The sequence below is a fragment of the Etheostoma spectabile genome, chromosome 3 (assembly GCF_008692095.1).
Source record: "Etheostoma spectabile isolate EspeVRDwgs_2016 chromosome 3, UIUC_Espe_1.0, whole genome shotgun sequence".
NCBI lineage: Eukaryota > Metazoa > Chordata > Actinopteri > Perciformes > Percidae > Etheostoma > Etheostoma spectabile.
Window position 1 is genome coordinate 21,019,778 of NC_045735.1, and position 17,470 is coordinate 21,037,247.

Sequence of the window (17,470 nt, forward strand, 5' to 3'; positions counted from 1 at the left end):
TAAAAATATTAAGTTACAATTTTGTCCGAAACAGAATACTATGCCTTGAAAGACCACAGTGCTATAGGTCCCGCGCTACTTTCACACAGGTGTTTTAACATACTTTGGCAAATTAGTTTTCTACTCAGTACTGTATGGGAATGAACAAACTGTTTAATTGCCATGCCCCTTACTCTCCTTTGAGCTTTGTTGCAGCTGCTAGGGAAGGACAACTAGCACAGCGTAGTCAGGTGACGTCAGACAATCCCCCTCGTACCTCCTGCCCACTTCTAACATGAGACTACGTTTACCTGTGGGCAGCTATTTTCATAAACGGACATTTCAACCTCTCCGGTTTCAAAAATAACATTGTGCACACCTGTCAGTTTTCAGGAAAGTGTTAATTTACACATACACGTGTAAATATGCCGTCAATGCCCTCAAGAGCATGCCAAACCTGTAGGTGTCAGTGCAACAAGAAGCTCAAGTCCACGTTAGCCAATCAGAATCCTGAAAGTAATTTAATTCAATTTTATTTATAGTATCAAATCATGACATGAGTTATCTAAAGACGCTTTACAGATAATAATTTACAAGGTCCCAACAATTCTAGTAATTCCCCCAAATAGCAACAATAGGAACACATCACTTCCTTTCTCTTCTCTTCTTCACTTCCTCGGCTGCTTAAACCACCGTTTCTCTCAATTTACATTTAAACGAAGATTTCAAAAATCTCCACTCTGGCCAGAGTTTTAGAAAGACTTGTTTTTAGAGGAGAATTCTCCGTTAGAGTGTAAACAAAGGGGACAAACAAAGGGGAATGTCTCTGTTTGTCCAAAATAACCATGTACGTCTAAAAAAGGCCTGAGTAGAGAACACCTGTGTGGGTCTTAATTGGTTACAGGATAAGTCACAGTCATACAAATGTAATGTGTTTGAAATAATCTCAATGAAAACAACAAACCCCTGGATCTGGAAGCAAAAAATGAAATCTGTAAAGACCAGGCTCTGTCTGCCCCGTATTGATATTAATATCATATGAAATGTGACTTTTCTGTCTATGATTGAAGAGTATGATCCCATCAATACTTTTTTACCATTTTCAGTTTGCTGTTAAGGCAAATATACATTTGGTGTAAAGAAGGGCCAAGGGATGGATTAGTGTGGAGACAAAAGAAAAGCTCAGCATGCAGTTTGGGTGGGTCTAAGAGATGGAGGAAAACCTCAGGCTGGAGCCACGCTGCAACCAGAATATCATATAGGCATGACACTGTTGCTTTTTTTAGCACTTGCTTTCCAGTTTGCAATGCTCTATTAGACAAAATGTCCATCTGCCAATATATTCACAATGCACTATGGAGGTTGTTAACATGCCCTTGGCAAAAGGGTTTAGCTCTGTGGGGCAAGCATCTCCATAAATCGCGGCAGAGGCAGTTTTATTACAGGTTGTAAATAGAAGCTCCTGCCATATTTTATGACAGCCATCACTAACTCATTCTGATTCTTATTACCTCTCTGTTCTTTGACTTGAGAGACCATTCATAGACACATTCTATGCCCAAGTGTATGCGGTATAAAGGATTGATTGTAAAGGAATTTATTCCTGATGTAATTGCATCTTCAGCCTGCGCCACACTTCACACTTCAATTGCTGTTTTCATGTACATTATAACAAGCCCCGCCTGTTTCCAAATGGTTACATTTCAAATTTACATATGGATGCCTGGCAATTTGATTGAAGAGCTATTTAGTACAGTATGTTACACAATACAATTTTGATTAGATCATCAATATTGAGTTGAGGAAGCACCTACATTTTCTTTTTTACAAATACAGTAATTGTTGAATTCTAAATGGTTTAGTAGGAAATTATATACCAATTAATTGTACTCTATAGCAATAGTTGTTTATGTACATTTGTAATTAAGAAATGGTATGACTTTTAATCAAAATCAAATTGCCTTATATTTCTTGATGGACATTGCTTTACTAACCATTATGATTTCCACTTTTCACAGGGATCAGTTATCTGACGGACAAGCCTGGCACATATGTGCATAGCAATCATATTTACTAATCGTTTTCTACAAACTCTGCCCATCTCTAGGCTGGTTGGTTTACTTTTTGAATTGGCTGACGGAGCTGTAATCTGCTTATGATCTTTAGCATTTGGTTGCCAGTAGCCATACTGAGAGTAGTGTTCTATTCAAGTATGTTGCTTTCTCGACCATAATATGTACATTTTGAATGAAAATTACAATAAAAACAAACAGACTGCCATGGACGTCCTAGCTGATATGTTTGCTATGCCCATATTGGTAAAAATGCAGGGGGAAAAACATTCAGCTGCTTACAAAAGAAAGGTTCCACCACTGATTATTTGCTTGAAACTTGATGGGCTCTGATTAAAATTATAATTACAAAGTTAATCATTACCCAGAGGTTAGCACTGCAAGAGAAATGATCATTTCACTGCTGCAGAACAGTCATTTCAAGAGAGACAAACAACCAAATCTATTCCATTATAGACTTCCAAACTACACCTCTGTCCTGTGCTGGGACACACATGGGCGGAGTGAATGGGGATGGATGGTTGGATTAGGAATGCCGGGAGCGAGTAGATTATCCAGTATCTGGGCAGGCAGATGCGCAGAGGAGAAAACGACTACACAAAGAGCCAGATCTCCATCAGGGGATCAATTCATGGTGCTCGCTCTGTCACTTCCTGTGAAAAAGCAAATTTCATGGTGTGTTTTCAAGAGGCCGGTGCCGGGAAAACATCAAGAAGACATTTTCTCTGTCTCTCCTCTATCTACTCCTCTTTTTTCTCCTCTACTCTTTAGCTTTTCCTACTCTACACTTAGTTACTCTCCATTTCTGGGCTCAGTTGTAAGATGTGCTTATGTGTTCTGTCTTCTCTTGCACACATGCACTTTTAAGAGACACATGAATGCACGCATGCTGTAACCTATATTTGCTGAGTATGGTAAATGCCTATGTGTAAATTTTTTAAGAGGTTTAGCCAGCGAGATCTGGAGCGAGCATTGCTGTTGGCTGAGTTTCTCAGCCTGGGGCCCCTTGCCTCGCTCCCCCATTTCGCCCAGTAGAGCTTCATCCTTATCGCTGTCCTGCACCCCATCACTGCTAAAGCTGGGCTCCTCTCCTGCTTGACCACATTTATCCAGGGGCCTCTTGTCTGGGGGTGATAAGCTGTCAGACTTACCAGTATGGTTGTAGGGGTTCCATACCCGCTCCCCTTTACCCCACTCCTTCCACAGTAGTAGTGACTATTTTGGTGACAAAACCCTACTTAACAATACTTCTGTGCATTTTTGCATTTATTTCTATACATCTGCCTTGACTATCACACACTGCACAGGTTCCCCTCGTATCCCTCTTCTTCCCTCTTCTGTTTTTTAGTACTGAATAAAGAGCCAAAATAATATTTTGAAGCCAAAACAACTTTGAATGGTTAATGAAATGGGCTCAAAGGGACCTTAGACAAAGACACTTTGAATTTTAATTTCAGCTACACTTCACCAGATTTGTCTGTGTGAACTAATTTTACACAAGAGGCATCAGACAGTCTGTCTTTTTTATCCACTGATGACACACGCAAGTTTGTTTTTGGACTTTGTATTCAGAACTTTTCCCCACATAGTATAACTGCTACAGAGTCATGTGTTATTATGTCATTTAGCTGCTTATGAAAAGGAGTCTGATGCATGCTAGCTTTAAGATTAGCCTTGGTTTGGTAAACTTAAAATAATTCTCGCAACTCTTTGATGTCACATTTCAATGAATTTAGTGTGGGAATAAGAGTTTTATCTTCAAAGAGGTAAATGAATACCGTGCAGCAAACAGTACTACTGCCAATATAGTAGCAAATGTTGTTTTCAAGGTCCTTACTCTACACCTGTGGCTTGTAAAGGAGCACAGCCATGTGACCAAGCTGTCACTGTAGACCACTTACTGTTCAGCACAAGCTGTACCACATGCTTCCATGTACTTTCAGGTCATCCTCCACTAACTGCTTGTATCTAAGCTATTTGGTGTTTAGCCTTGCCAGCATCATTTAAATTTGGAGCCCAAGGTACCACGCCAGGCTCTTTATATTAAAAAAAGAAAGATCTCTGAGTAAAACTGTTTAACTCAAAAAGCCCCAGGCCACTAATGAAAAGACTACTACTTAGATGTGTAGACCTGCAGCAAGATATTTTGTAGCATTAGGGTTTCAATCTACCTTGTTTAGACTGTCATACTTTTTCTTCAGAATTATGTACTTTAGCTATAGCCCAAAGAAAAGCAAACATTGTGCTGGTTTATCTGTCATTGGAAACTTGTATTTCCAACAGATGCTTCTGCTGGTGTCTTAGAGAAAATACACATCTTATTCCTCATGTGCAGAAAGCTTAATTATAGTTCCTGGTGTTGTTTCAGGTTGTTATGAAGAGCGTAAAGGAAGAAGAGAATGGGTGGTGGTAGGGGGTGGAGCAGGTAAGAAACGAGTGAAGATTATGTGCGGATTCAACAAATTAATTTGCAGTCTATAAAAATGATTCCTCAGAAGCTGTAATTAGGACATTAAAGCCATGGTGTGTGCATGAGACAGCCTGTTCATACTCCCCGCTTGTGAAGTACCTGTTTTATGAACTTGAGTGCATAACGACCTTGCAGCTTAATCAGAGAAATGTGGCTGCTATCTTGATAAACAGTGTGCCTCGCATCCAAAAAACAGGCTCTTACAAAATCTTGGCATGTTTTTTTAAATTTAACACGTGTACTGTATGTTGACTCTAGTATATTGGACACGTTGAGCTTTTCCACAGTTATTTTGCAATTTTCTTGCAGTGGCGGCTGACAGACCAACAGTTTCCATTGCAGCGCTTCCAAAGGTGCTAACTTGGAGCAGTGACTGCAATGACGTAGACAGCTACAGTAGTTACAGTAGTTCATCTTATAAGTTTGATGATAGGATAGTTCTTTTCTCTGTGGAGTTGAGAGCTGATATGGTTAGTACAAGGCTCTAGAGTGCAACATACAACAACAAAATCTCTTTAGTGTGACTAAACATTTTCATTTAACCTTAAACTTTGAAAACATACCTGTAATTCCAAATAAAGAAAACAATTGATTGTTTTTTGGTGAAGAAAAATGCTGCAGTGCATTGGCCGTGACACCTGTACCACATCATCGGTGGAGGTAACTACATTATTATTGCAATTATTGCAAAGAGTGCGGCCAAAGCATGGCTGAGAACGGTGCTTTTGGTGTCGAAGCATCACGTTCCAAATTAAAAGTGCAAATTCTCCAATAAATACTGCCTGTGCCTTGACACTTGCGTGGCACCCCTCCCTGCAGCATTTCAGTTCCAGGCAGCGTCAAACCGAAGCATTGAAGAGTCAAAGATGAAAATAAAATGTAACACTGCTTGTAATATAGCCAAAGAAAAGTTACCTTTTACTAATTTTAAGTCCCACACTTTTTAAGTATATTTTTTAAACAATTGAGGTTATTGCTATTTCTTTTTTGTGCTGTGATTTAAGAAAAGAAAATATTTATCTGCTTTATTTCCGTCCAATATATATTTTTTGAAATTACTAATGTGTATGGGAACTGACAAAAACAACAATTAAAATTAGAGTTGGGACAAGACCTCGTCCCACGAGATCTCGCAATATTAAAACGTGACAATATTTCTTGTCAAGTGAGAAGTTGTCTCTTGATATCAGTACACAAATTCATATTAAAAAGAAAGAAAACAAAAGGATTTTGGTGCTACCAAGGACTGATTCATGTTTAATCAAGCTGAGTCAAATTTTAGTACCTGCAATCATGTAAGCGTGAGCTTCATTAAGTCACAGTGAGTCATGGCAATGCTGGTAAAGTGGTCGCAATCGTGGTTACAGTTCTTAAAACTTCATGCAGACAGCGTTTGCTGCATTGTAACATAATGGCAAGATTGCGGTGCAGTTAACTTGGCACTTCCGAGACAGACAAGCACAACAGTGTCCAATATGCCCTGGTGACAGACTGACAGGCTGAGGTTGCAAGGCAAGGCAACTCTATTTCTATTACACATTCAGCAACAAGGTAATTCAAAGTGCTTTACACAAAACATTAAAAGAGCAATTAAAAATGGTCATGAAAATGATCAGGCTAAAATAGAATGATACAATTACAAGAATATAAGTTACGGTGCAGTGTAATGGTGCTTTCCCAATGCTAGTAACAGCACACCGCTGGCTAAACTATTTAAAAATGGCCGGTTTGTTCAGGACACCCCTGTCTGTTGCTAGCAATAAGGACGCAGTGGTTAGTGAAGATTCTGTCTGACCAGTCAGTAGTCTGCAGGTTTTCACGTCACCTTTTGGTATTGCCTCAGCTTGCTTGGAACCTAAACGGAGGGGATACTAAAAAACTTTTAGTATAGTAGGACTTTTTTTCATAATGTGAAACCCCAAAAGTAGTGTAGTCAAGCAGGGACCATGTTTTTTAACATCTTTTAAATAAAATAATATTGTCAATATCTTTTTACATGACAGTGTCACATTTAAAGTAAAGGTACATATTTCCTGCTCTGGTAATGGGCATCCCATCATTCAGTTTTTCAGCCACGTAATCAAACACTCTCCTGTCAATCTCTTAATAGCGGCTGCTTTGATTTTCTCTGACTGTTTGTATTTTTAGACAGTGTATCATCTCCATGACCACACCTCGACTTTTAGGCTTTTCTTGTAGCTGGATATATCATTTGTTGCGTCTAAGTATGAATGTGGATAATGTTAGTGATAGTGAGATGCTTGCTACAGTTATACTTCTAGTGATGAATTGGAAAAAACATGTTTTATTTCTCTGATTCACAGCTTTGTTCTAACACCGTTGGGCACTCTCTATCTTCTGTCTCTCTCTACCTGGCTTGACCACACAGTTGGGCTCGAAAGTTTAAGCACACCAGGTAAAAAATTGTATTAATGTGTATAAAGAAGCCAAGAAAAGATAGAAAAATCTCCAAAAGGCATCACATGACAGGTTAGACATTTGTATATGTCACAAAAAGTTAGATTTTATTTCCATCATTTACACTTTCAAAATAACAGAAAACAAAAAAATGGCGTCTGCAAAAGTTTGGGCACCCTGCAAAATGGATTTAATAACATTTCAGCAAATTTTGGACGCTAACTTGATGCCATCTGTGAAAAAGCTGAAGTTAAAGAGAGGATGGCTTCTACAACTGGATAATGATCCTAAACACACCTCAAAATCCACGGTGGATTACATCAAGAGGCGAAAACTGAAGGTTTTGCCATGGCCTTCACAATCTTCTGACCTCAACATTATTGAGAATTTATGCATAGACCTTAAAAGAGCAGTGCGTGACAAACAGCCCAGAAATCTCAAAGAACTGGAAGACTTTTGGAAGGAATAATGGGCAAAGATACCTCAAACAAGAACTGAAAGACTCTTGGCTGGCTACAAGAAGCGTTTCCAAGCTGTGATACTTGTCAAAGGGGCCAGTACAGTGTATTAACTCTGCAGGGTGCCCACAATTTGGAAATGCCAATTTTTTGTTTTCTGTTATTTTGAAAGTGTAAATGATGGAAATAAAATCTAACTTTTTGTGACATATTCTACAAATGTCTAATCTGTCATTTGATGCCTTTTGGAGATTTTTCCATCTTTTCTTGGCTTCTTAATAAACATTAATACACATTTTTACCTGGGGTGGCCAAACTTTCGAGCCCGACTGTGTTACATAACACTTCATTCGGGCGGTTGTTCAGGCTCCATCTAAAACGCTGCTATTTTGACCAGCTGTTTGTAAACCTTAATTATGGATCATTTCATTTCTATAGTTTATAGCTGACTTCTCTATTGGCTGTTAAAACAGGTGACGCCCTTACATTCTAAAGTCAGCCTCCTCGACTGGAACAACTGAGTTGCAGTGCGACCATCAACTGGTTTGAGCCCAGCTGAGACTTTATTGAGACGATCGCCATGTCTCTCCATGTTTCAGGCCCTGGCACTATCTAGCTGTGAGGGACGGTGCCTCGCTTCATTTAGGAGGCCAACACACATTTTACTCGTTTTGTGTTATTGGCAACACTGGAGAGAAAGAGTTGTGGGTGTATTTATGTTGATACACCCATTGCTGTTGTTGTGGGTGTATTAACATAAAAAGTCTAGACCCCAAATACAAGACAACCCCACTTTTTCAGATGTATTTCGAGAAAAAAAAGAGTCTTGTATTCGGAACCAATACGGTAATAAATAAATAAAGTTTAAAATACATTTCTCCACAATGATTTGTTGACTTTCTCGACCATGAGCTGTCACAGCAGAGAGGGATGATGGGTTAAGAGGCGAGGACCCTACAATTTACCCACCAGAGTGCTCCTTTCTGATCTCCTACTCTCTTTTCTCTCCATGCTCCATTGCCCCCAGCCAAGCCTTGTCCCTCACTTTGGCAAGGGAGATGCAATCTCCACGCAAATCCCATCCTGATAAAAAAGCATCTCTACAAATATGGATCTTGCTTGTCCTTTGCCCCCTTTGCTCACCTTTTATTCTTACTTTCGTTTTCTTTGTTTGTTGGTTTACACTACAAGACAGCCTCAGTTCTACACACCCCTGAGAATTCTTTCTAGCGTGCAGAAGGTGGATTGAGCTACCACCTCTTGTCTCTTCCACAATGTGAATCTTTAAGAAAACAGCAGAGCACAGAGGAATGAATTCCCTTTGAAACCCAGAGTGAGGAAGGCAGGAAATAATTTAGCAGTAGCTCCAGCATCGGCATCAACAGCGGTGGCAGCAGTGAGCGTGATAGAGACGTAGAGAGAGAGAGCGAGCGAGAGAGAGGGAGTGTGTGTGAGTGTGTGTTCCTATGCACTGTGCCGAGCGTAGCTGAGCCGTGCCGTCGCGTGGCAAGCTGTGTGTTCCTGTTTGGTTCCTGTGCGCTCTGGTGAGGCAGAGCTTAGAGAAAGGGAGAGATGTGGCTTCACTCGGAGCTTCAGCATCATTGAAGATCAGCACCCAGCCGGGGCATCACAGAGCAGCATGGTAGGACTAGAGACCCACTGCTGACACCAGCGTGACTGATGATGACAGCCCACGCGTGGGTTACCATGCGCCACAGCCGCGCCGCTCTAGGAGAAAACTCAGCCATGTGAAAGTGACTCGGCTGCCAGCAACTCTTGGACATGTTTTTCAGGGCAAAGTCTGGATTTCTTTCTGTGTTTGAACTTGTTTTTTTTCTCTTGGTGCTGTCTGGTAGTCCCGAACTCACCTATCAGGCAAGGACTAAAGGCAGATGGAACAAGGGGGGTAAGTGATGATGGAACCACGATCTGCGTTTGTGGTGTTTATTCATTTGTACATTTCGGTTTGAGATTTTGAGCTGCTCTGCACTAGATGAGTATGCTTTAAATGAATGGAATATTTGATGGAGATTTTCAGGTGATTTTGGGTGGGACAGTTAAAATTTTGAATGACACATACACTTTTTGAATTGGATGTGTTGTGCCACCATCAGATTTATGTAAAAGTCTAGACATATACTGTACATAATGCTCTTCCTCTGGTATAGTTTTGTCTTTACATTTATGACTCACTGTGGCAGCTGAGGTGTTCAAAGGAAGTTGACCTGCTTCTTTCGCGTAGGAGAAAGTGATGACCACTTATGTCTACTGAATGGTTTTGTTTAACTTTTCACTGGTAGCTAGCCAGTGTATGGATGTTCAAAAATAAACACTAAATCTTCTTTGCGTTTTTCCTAGTTTTGGGTTTTTACTTTTACTGTTCTGTTGCTATCTTTCAGTGTTTTTGAAACCCCTCCACCCTGTTAGCACATAATAATCTCTCTCTCACACACACACACACACACACACACACACACACACACACACACACACACACACACACACACACACACTGCTCTCTTGGTGTGGCGGAGTGTGTTAAGCGAGATCATTACTTTGTGCACCCTGAAATGTTTGGTTGGCAGGACATGCCACCAGTGTCTCAGAACTGTCCTATTTGGTTTATTGACTTAGATCAACAGTTTTGAGGAGAGATGTTAATAATTCATCTCAGCCTCTCCAGGGGAGCGGTCCTCTCGCCTCTCTTGTAGCATTTAATCCCCTTTGTCGGATTAAAGGAACCTCTAATCTTAGTGCTAGTTCTCGGTGAGAAGGCTGAATTGATGCTCCCTGCAGCCCATCGGTATTGTTAGCACTCGAGGCTCACGCTCAGTGGGACGTGTGTGTCTTCAAAGAGGCAGTGTCACCACTGTGATCTATTTAATGATTCCTTGCCACTTTGCTTTTGCTCTTGTTCTGCGTCACGTCTTCTACTTTACATTTGTGCAAATAAATCTCTTTTGCACCCCCCTTGTACCGTGGCCACGCACTTCTCACTGACATGCATTGTTACCACTCAGAAGTTCTGACTTAATGACTGAACCAGGCTTTCAGATTGATGTTACACTCTCTTCACTATTAGATAATGAAAGAATTTCTCTTTTGATGTCCAGTTCGTCTTGTGCTTTAATCAGTTCATATGTGCAAAGAGTGTTAAAACAGGTCGTACAAATTCAGGATAATTTCATTTCATTAAGCAGATTATTTTCTGTCAATGTAAAAACATATGCTAGAAGGAAAACGAGGGAGAGAATAAAGTTTCTTTTTGCCAGAGCTTTTAAAAACATTTTTTAATCACTTTAAATAATAGCTAAATGTGTTCAAGGTTGGATTTTGATGTGTTTGGTGCCAATATTATTTAGCAATCTGTAAACCAAGGGTAAAAGCAGATACAGTATGAAATCCAAGCTATCCCTGGCCTCTGGTGAAATGGAGGGCAGTGACCTCCCTCACTGTAATTGGGCCATAGACTCCATTCCTATCTGTGCACAGTTGAACAAGTCATTCCACAACCATACTCTGAATTGTGACCTTGCTCATTTAATTATAGTTCTGTGACACATTTTAGAAAGACTGATATTTTCCATAATTAAGATAAGATCTGTGCACTGTTGACAAACATTTATGGATTACCTGTCATTACCTACAGAATATACTAGGTGGGAATAGAAATTGAACATTACATTTGTGTGCCAGCATTGCATTCATGAATTTCTCTCACCAGCGGTGATTTTTATTGACTGTAAATTGCCATTCATTATCACATTTAACGCCAGGATTTTTACGCTTGTGTCATTTGCCGCTGCACAGTGTTTGCAAAATTACCAATTTTTTCCCTGCTGTTACTATTTATATAGGTAAGACACTGAAGGTTTGCATGCAGTAATGCAATGCAATGCATTGCATGGCTGTAAACCATCCTATTCACTCATTAGCAAATATATGGCTAAGCTTTATGTTCTACATTTACAGTATTTATGTGACCTGTGTACTTAAAGACCACTAAAACATGGTTGTGTGACAAATCTTTGACTTTTTTTTATTAACGTACAATTAACTATTTTAAACTGTACAATATGAAGGAAGTCATCTTGTAGTCAAATAATCTGCATTATGCAGTAGATTTATTTGTTTTCGTATCTTAGACAAACACTCATCTTCAAGACACAGACTTACACACATACACCCTAAAAACGCACCAGTGAGGTTCAATAACATAAAAAAAAGACAAAAGGTGTATATATTTCCAAAATGATCACGGTGATGTTTCTAATCTCTGAGCATGCTTCAGTGTATCACACTATGGGATAATGTGAGAACAACAAACGGTGTTTCCTCTATGTTGATCTGCCGCTGTCCGGAGGATAACTAGCCAGTTGAGATTGCGTCCTTGAGAACTGTAAGTTATATAACTTATGTTGTCAGTTCTTTTAAGCCTGTCATTGTATTAGTCTATAGATCTTAATTTAAATTCAGTTAACTAATGATTTTTGTTGTTTGTATTCTTCACCTACTAGCTAAATTGCACGTTGCTGTTGATTCAATATAATAGCGATTGTTGAACGCCCTTGCTCACGTTTGTAATTTAGGTGCATTTTAAGTGTTGTTTGGACAGACCTGCCCCCACTGCTAAAAAAAGTCCTAAAGAAAACACTGAATTTTCAGACAAAATGGGAAAGAAATAACATTTTAAACGGTTGTATTTATTAGTTCCTTGTGTGTTCATGATTCAGTGTGACCAACTGTTTCACTTTGACATTCAGCCATCCTTGCACAGCCTGATGTACGCTGACTGTGGGTAGTCAGTGGATTAACACTAGGTGTACCAGCTGTGGTATGGTGAAGGTTGCAACAGCACATTATTTATTGCAATCTCATCTCTAGAGAATGGAACACTAGTTCTAAAGGTCTTGTCGTTCAGAAACAACCCATTTACTTACTTCCTGTGCATGATGTCTAACATCGGCCAGAATCCAGAAAATAACAGTTCCTTTATATTCTTATACCACCCTGCAGAGAGAGCCTCCATAACTAATATCACACATGCACCTAGATAAGGGGCAGCAGGGATTGAAGTGAGCCTGGCAATAGGGCGGAAATCCAATTGGATGTATTACGATCCCACCAAACTGCAATAAATGGTAATGTGAAGACCGTACCAGGTGGAGAGAAGCATGGCTGTGTTTGCACAGAGCTCTGAAGACAAACGATATGTGGACTAGCCCAGGTTTAGAAACAGGGTCATTTTTCGTAATGTTCTCAACAAATGATTTACTAAGCAGGGACCTGCAGAGGCAATCATTGAAAGACTAATGGTAAAAAGAAGTGACCAACAACTATTACAGAATTACCGCTCACTCTCCTCTCTCCTGTAGCTGTGTGGATCTGACCATCTGGGATGGGAGGGAGAGAGTATCCGATTCATGGACCAGGAGAGGAGAGCAGGAATGAATATTAACACATCCTACTCACACAGGAATGAAGTAGTCTACTACACATCAACAGCCCAAATTACTTACTTCATCACTGTGTTTGCACATAACTCAATAACAGTTAGTGAGTGCTATTCTGGGCTGCACTGACTACAAGAAATTCATTAACTCATTGTTTAAATATTGACCACCCTAATTTTGATAGACCTATATTTTTAAAGTTTATTTGGAAGTGACAAAAAGGTGAGCAGTAAAAAAAGTTATCCAAACTGTCTGTAAGTATCCATGACAGTTTACTGACCAGCTTTCTGGTTCACTTTTGACCTAGATTCTTGTTGTGCACACTGTTTTTCTATGTAGTGAGAGACTATTTCTTAAGTTACATATGTGCTAACTTTCACCTTTACCTTTTTAATAAAGTAGTAGATAATAATATGCCTAAACTGTGTCTTGCTGCCTGCTCGTGATTGTTACTCAGTTTGACTTGTTTAGCGATGTTGCAGCATTTGCAGAGCTACTTAGAAAAATACAGTTTAAATAAACTGGAATTATTCTATAAAGCTTAATTAAAATAATTTATGTTCTTACCTAATTTGATCAGTACTTTAGCAGCTTTTTTTTTAGTCCCATTAGGTCAGCGCTGGTGCCTGCGACAGAAAAACATGTACCTCATATGTCTCATGTGTTTAATATCTCCAGATCAATACAGTGTGGAGACTTATTTTTTTGTTTTTTTAGAACCAGAGGATAGCGGTGTTTCATCGTGGTCCTGACAATTGTAGCCCATCACAAAGCTTTTTTTTAATCAATACAGTGCCTTTGTAACATGAAATGATTTTGAATTCAGAAATCAACTTGCTTGTATGTATCGTTTGCTTTGCGACTTTTGGACCGATCGTCTCGGCGTGGAACTAGCTGAATAGCTTAGAGCCGGCCCTTTCTAGAGACATCTTACTTCCAGAACCTTAGAAATTTGGCTGTAAAGACAGGGACTTTTCAGAGCCGGTGCGAAGACTCTGCACGCAGTTCCACTTAGACTGACAGCTTGGTTGACCAATTACATGAAGTAATGTGCCCAAAGAGTTTGCTCAGCGAATAGAGAGCCCTTAATGAAGGGTCATATTTCCTAGGTCTGTGTGTGTGTATTAGGAGAATAAAGAGACCAGCCAGAGACGGCAGAGTGTAGCCTACAGGCTGAAATGAGTATGATTTGGCTTACTGATGTCAAATAGCAGACAGATAATACATTGAACATGACACAACTAATTTTTTGGTTAAAAGCGTGTGGAATTTTATGGGAAAAATCCCACAAAGTTTCATATTTTTGTTAGTTAAAGTTATTTCTGTTTCCCCTGATGGCCAACACCTAGAAGAACAATTTTCAAAAGCCAAAAGGAACTGTCATTATTGTTCTGTGAGACTTTTCATTTCTTTGAGATTTCATTTTCGTTTACTCTTTTCTTTTGTACAGTTATTTAGCAATTTATACATTCATGTGACATCAGCGCAGCATGCGTATTCTGATAGTCTAGGTTCTCCTAAAAATAAATGTCTACAACTTGATTGTGGATAACAAGGTTGAGGTTATACATGTTATTATTACACAAGAAGACCAGGCGACCAAAAGATGGGAAAAGGGCTTAGACCTTAGAGGTTTTTATCTTTATTTATGTAGGCGGCTATAGTTTTTGATGAAGTGTATGTTTTACAGACCATTATTCTCTTTCTGTAGAAGTACTATTAATGGATATTATCCCCAACCCCCCCCCCCTCATACCCTGGCCCTAGCCGGAAGGCAGAATAGGCTGGGGGGATAGAAACATTATACAAACTAATTGGGAGAAAATTAGGCACCAACCTGTCAGAAAAATATAATCACTGTCATTACTTTCAATTAATATGTTTTGACTTGTGTCTTGGGGCCGGGAACACAGTGATGGCTGTCATAGAGCAAGGAGGAAATTACTCACTATCTGTTTCTGTGACGTTTTGCTGACACACTGTGACTCAGTGTGGTTTCACTGGTGAGAACTGTGGGAACCATTTTCAGAATCCTATCTATGCTAATGTCAAAAAGTAGGCCATATTTTCAGTTCTGCCAAACACATGATTTTTATGAACAAAATGTTTACAAGACAGGCAGAAAGTACATCTAAAATGGAGCAGACTTTGCTCCTTCATAATTACTAGGCTAGAAAGGCTGAAAATATGCCTGCTGTTCCTCATTCTCTCCAATTAGATCACTAAACTTTATGCCTACTGCTAGTTGAGAAGAATCAGTTTCTCAAATGTCTCATATGTACTTTCCTTAATTTTGTAGGCCTACGCCTTGTTAGAAATAAATGAAATGCGTAAAAGCTGAAAAGTGTGGGCGAGATTACAGATACAGTGTTAACAGGATTGAGTCAACATTAAGTATATGATATTGCTACTAATTTAGAGCAGCAGATGGCTGTTATCAAACCAAATCCAGTGTTAAGAAAATATTTTGTGCAATAGCATTGGCTCTGTCTTACTATAGGGTATTGTAAAAACAATCATACTATAATATGCAAGATAAATATATGTAAAATAGACACATGGATACAAATGTTGAGAATTCTGAAAACATAATTACCATAAGATTAACATCTTCCAAACAATATATAGTTCTAACACTGGTCAAACTGTAGTGCTAAAATTGAGATGTTATGCAGTCTAAGATGTGTGTTCGCTTGATGTTAGGCAACAGTTTAATTTCTGTGTTTTGTGACATGACGAGATTCAGGTCTCCTAAATTCATCTAAGCTGTAGTTTTGCAATGTTTTCTTTTTCCACCCATGGAGGATAGACAGAAGAGAAAAGATCACATTTAGAAAAGCTACATGTTGGTTTGAAATTGATTTCATGGATGATGTTGAAATTGTCTTATAAAGCCTAGATGAATTCTGTGATCTTTACCAATTCCAAGATAAAGTTGTCTTAAACCCAAACAACCTAAAGGTAACTGAATGAAGATAACTGTCATAAGACAAGGTGAGGCACGGAACGTAAAATCTTTCACAACTTAGTTTTTTTCATGTCCTCAAATGCCTTGTGAATCATTCCTATTGCTCTATAAAATATTAATTTTATTACTGCTTATATTTTTGTTATTTATTACTCACAAATTTACTTTGGAATTTGCCAGCCAAAATAATAATAATAATAATATTTTTACACTATTAACAGGTTAAATGCTCTTGATGTTGTACAATTATATATACAAATATACATTTTCTTGTAACACCTAGCTTTCCTAATCATATAAATTGTGGGTTTAACATAAGGTAATTGTTAATCTAAAGACTGATTAGTTATTGTGGGCAATTAAAGACTGACTCAGTGAAATAACTGATTCAGTAAATTGGTAAAGTGCCATCACTGGGTATTGTACTTCCACCACCCCAACCCACTTGCCATACAGCGCAGCTTAATTGCCACATTCCAGTCACACGTCCTCTAATGAATCTGGTTTCTAATTGCAGCCGAAATAACACTTTACAATAACAGTGTTTTATGGCTGAATTTCCGACTGTAAATATGACAAGTTAACGTGATTAATGGAAATGGGTGTGCTTTACTGCCTAGGACCCTTTCACCCCGTCATTCCCTGACTTTGCTTCAGCCAAGTTGCAGAGTATCCGCTCGGTCACATGTGAAGATGGTCCATGTGTAATAATGTATGCATGGGTGCTTTACTGCGCTCCATATCTTTTCCTCTTAGTTCTCTCTCTTATTTGCTCACTGGAGATGATGAAGGTGGTCATGATGATGATCACGAAGGAATACAATTTTTCTTCTTTACATTTTTGATTTATATATTATAGATATTTGTTATGCAGCAAAAGGACAGAGGTAGTCTGCAGAGGAGTATGTGTAAAGCTTTTTTTCTCTAACTTGCCATCCAAGACATTTGTGTTTTTAAGAAATCTTTCTCTCTTATTATTTCTTTGGAAATGTCAGCAGCTAAGGATGGAGGAAAATTCTGGAGTCTTGGCCCAACTGAATATTTCTACTGTTGCCAGGAAGATGACGCTGTCATGGTCAGAAATGGCAATCCTTCACAAAGCATGTCAGTAGACAGAACTATATCTCAGTAAGCGTTTTTACCTTATCTGTGACTATCTGCCTCACTATTACTCACTTTCTTTTGATATACCTCCTTACCTCTCTTTGCTCTCTGCAATAAAACTTTAAAGAGATAAGAAGCTTTTTTCTATTTCAGGGTCACCATTAGTCTGAATAATGCATTGACAAGAGAAGAGGAGTTTTAGTTCTATGGAGGATAGAAGCACAGCCTTCAATTAAATTATACATCATTATCACAGCTGGCAAGCCTTGCGCAACTGTACCTACTCCATCCTCCTCTAAATGTTCCATGTTACTGTCTTGTCCAATATTGTGTGTCAAGCAACAGCCTCTTGCTGTGCAGCACAGAGCTGGGATGTACACATAGGGCTTGTGTTGGTAGGAGATGCACATAAAAAAATAAAATGCAGGGACATAGCTTAAGTAAATATACTGGTAAAACTCTGACTTTCTGTCATTACCAGATATTGTCACTGTCTTTCATAGACTGTGGCCTTAAGTTTGATGGCATTAAACTGACCCAATCGGTCA

The 17,470-nt window shown here is 39.0% G+C and overlaps 1 protein-coding gene across 14 annotated transcripts in view; it reads left to right on the top strand.

The window, feature by feature from the left end:
- The window catches only part of robo2 (roundabout, axon guidance receptor, homolog 2 (Drosophila)), a 357,891-nt gene that overhangs the window by 62,824 nt on the left and 277,597 nt on the right, over positions 1-17,470 (top strand). For 2 of the 14 annotated variants that reach the window (XM_032502239.1, XM_032502249.1), the window contains exon 1: positions 8,866-9,303. The exons of the other annotated variants lie outside the window; for them this stretch is intronic. In XM_032502239.1, coding sequence (XP_032358130.1) covers positions 9,180-9,303 — 124 coding nt within the window. In that variant the 5' untranslated portion in view covers positions 8,866-9,179. Of the gene's footprint in view, positions 1-8,865; positions 9,304-17,470 lie in introns of those variants that run through there. 14 annotated transcript variants of the gene reach the window in all.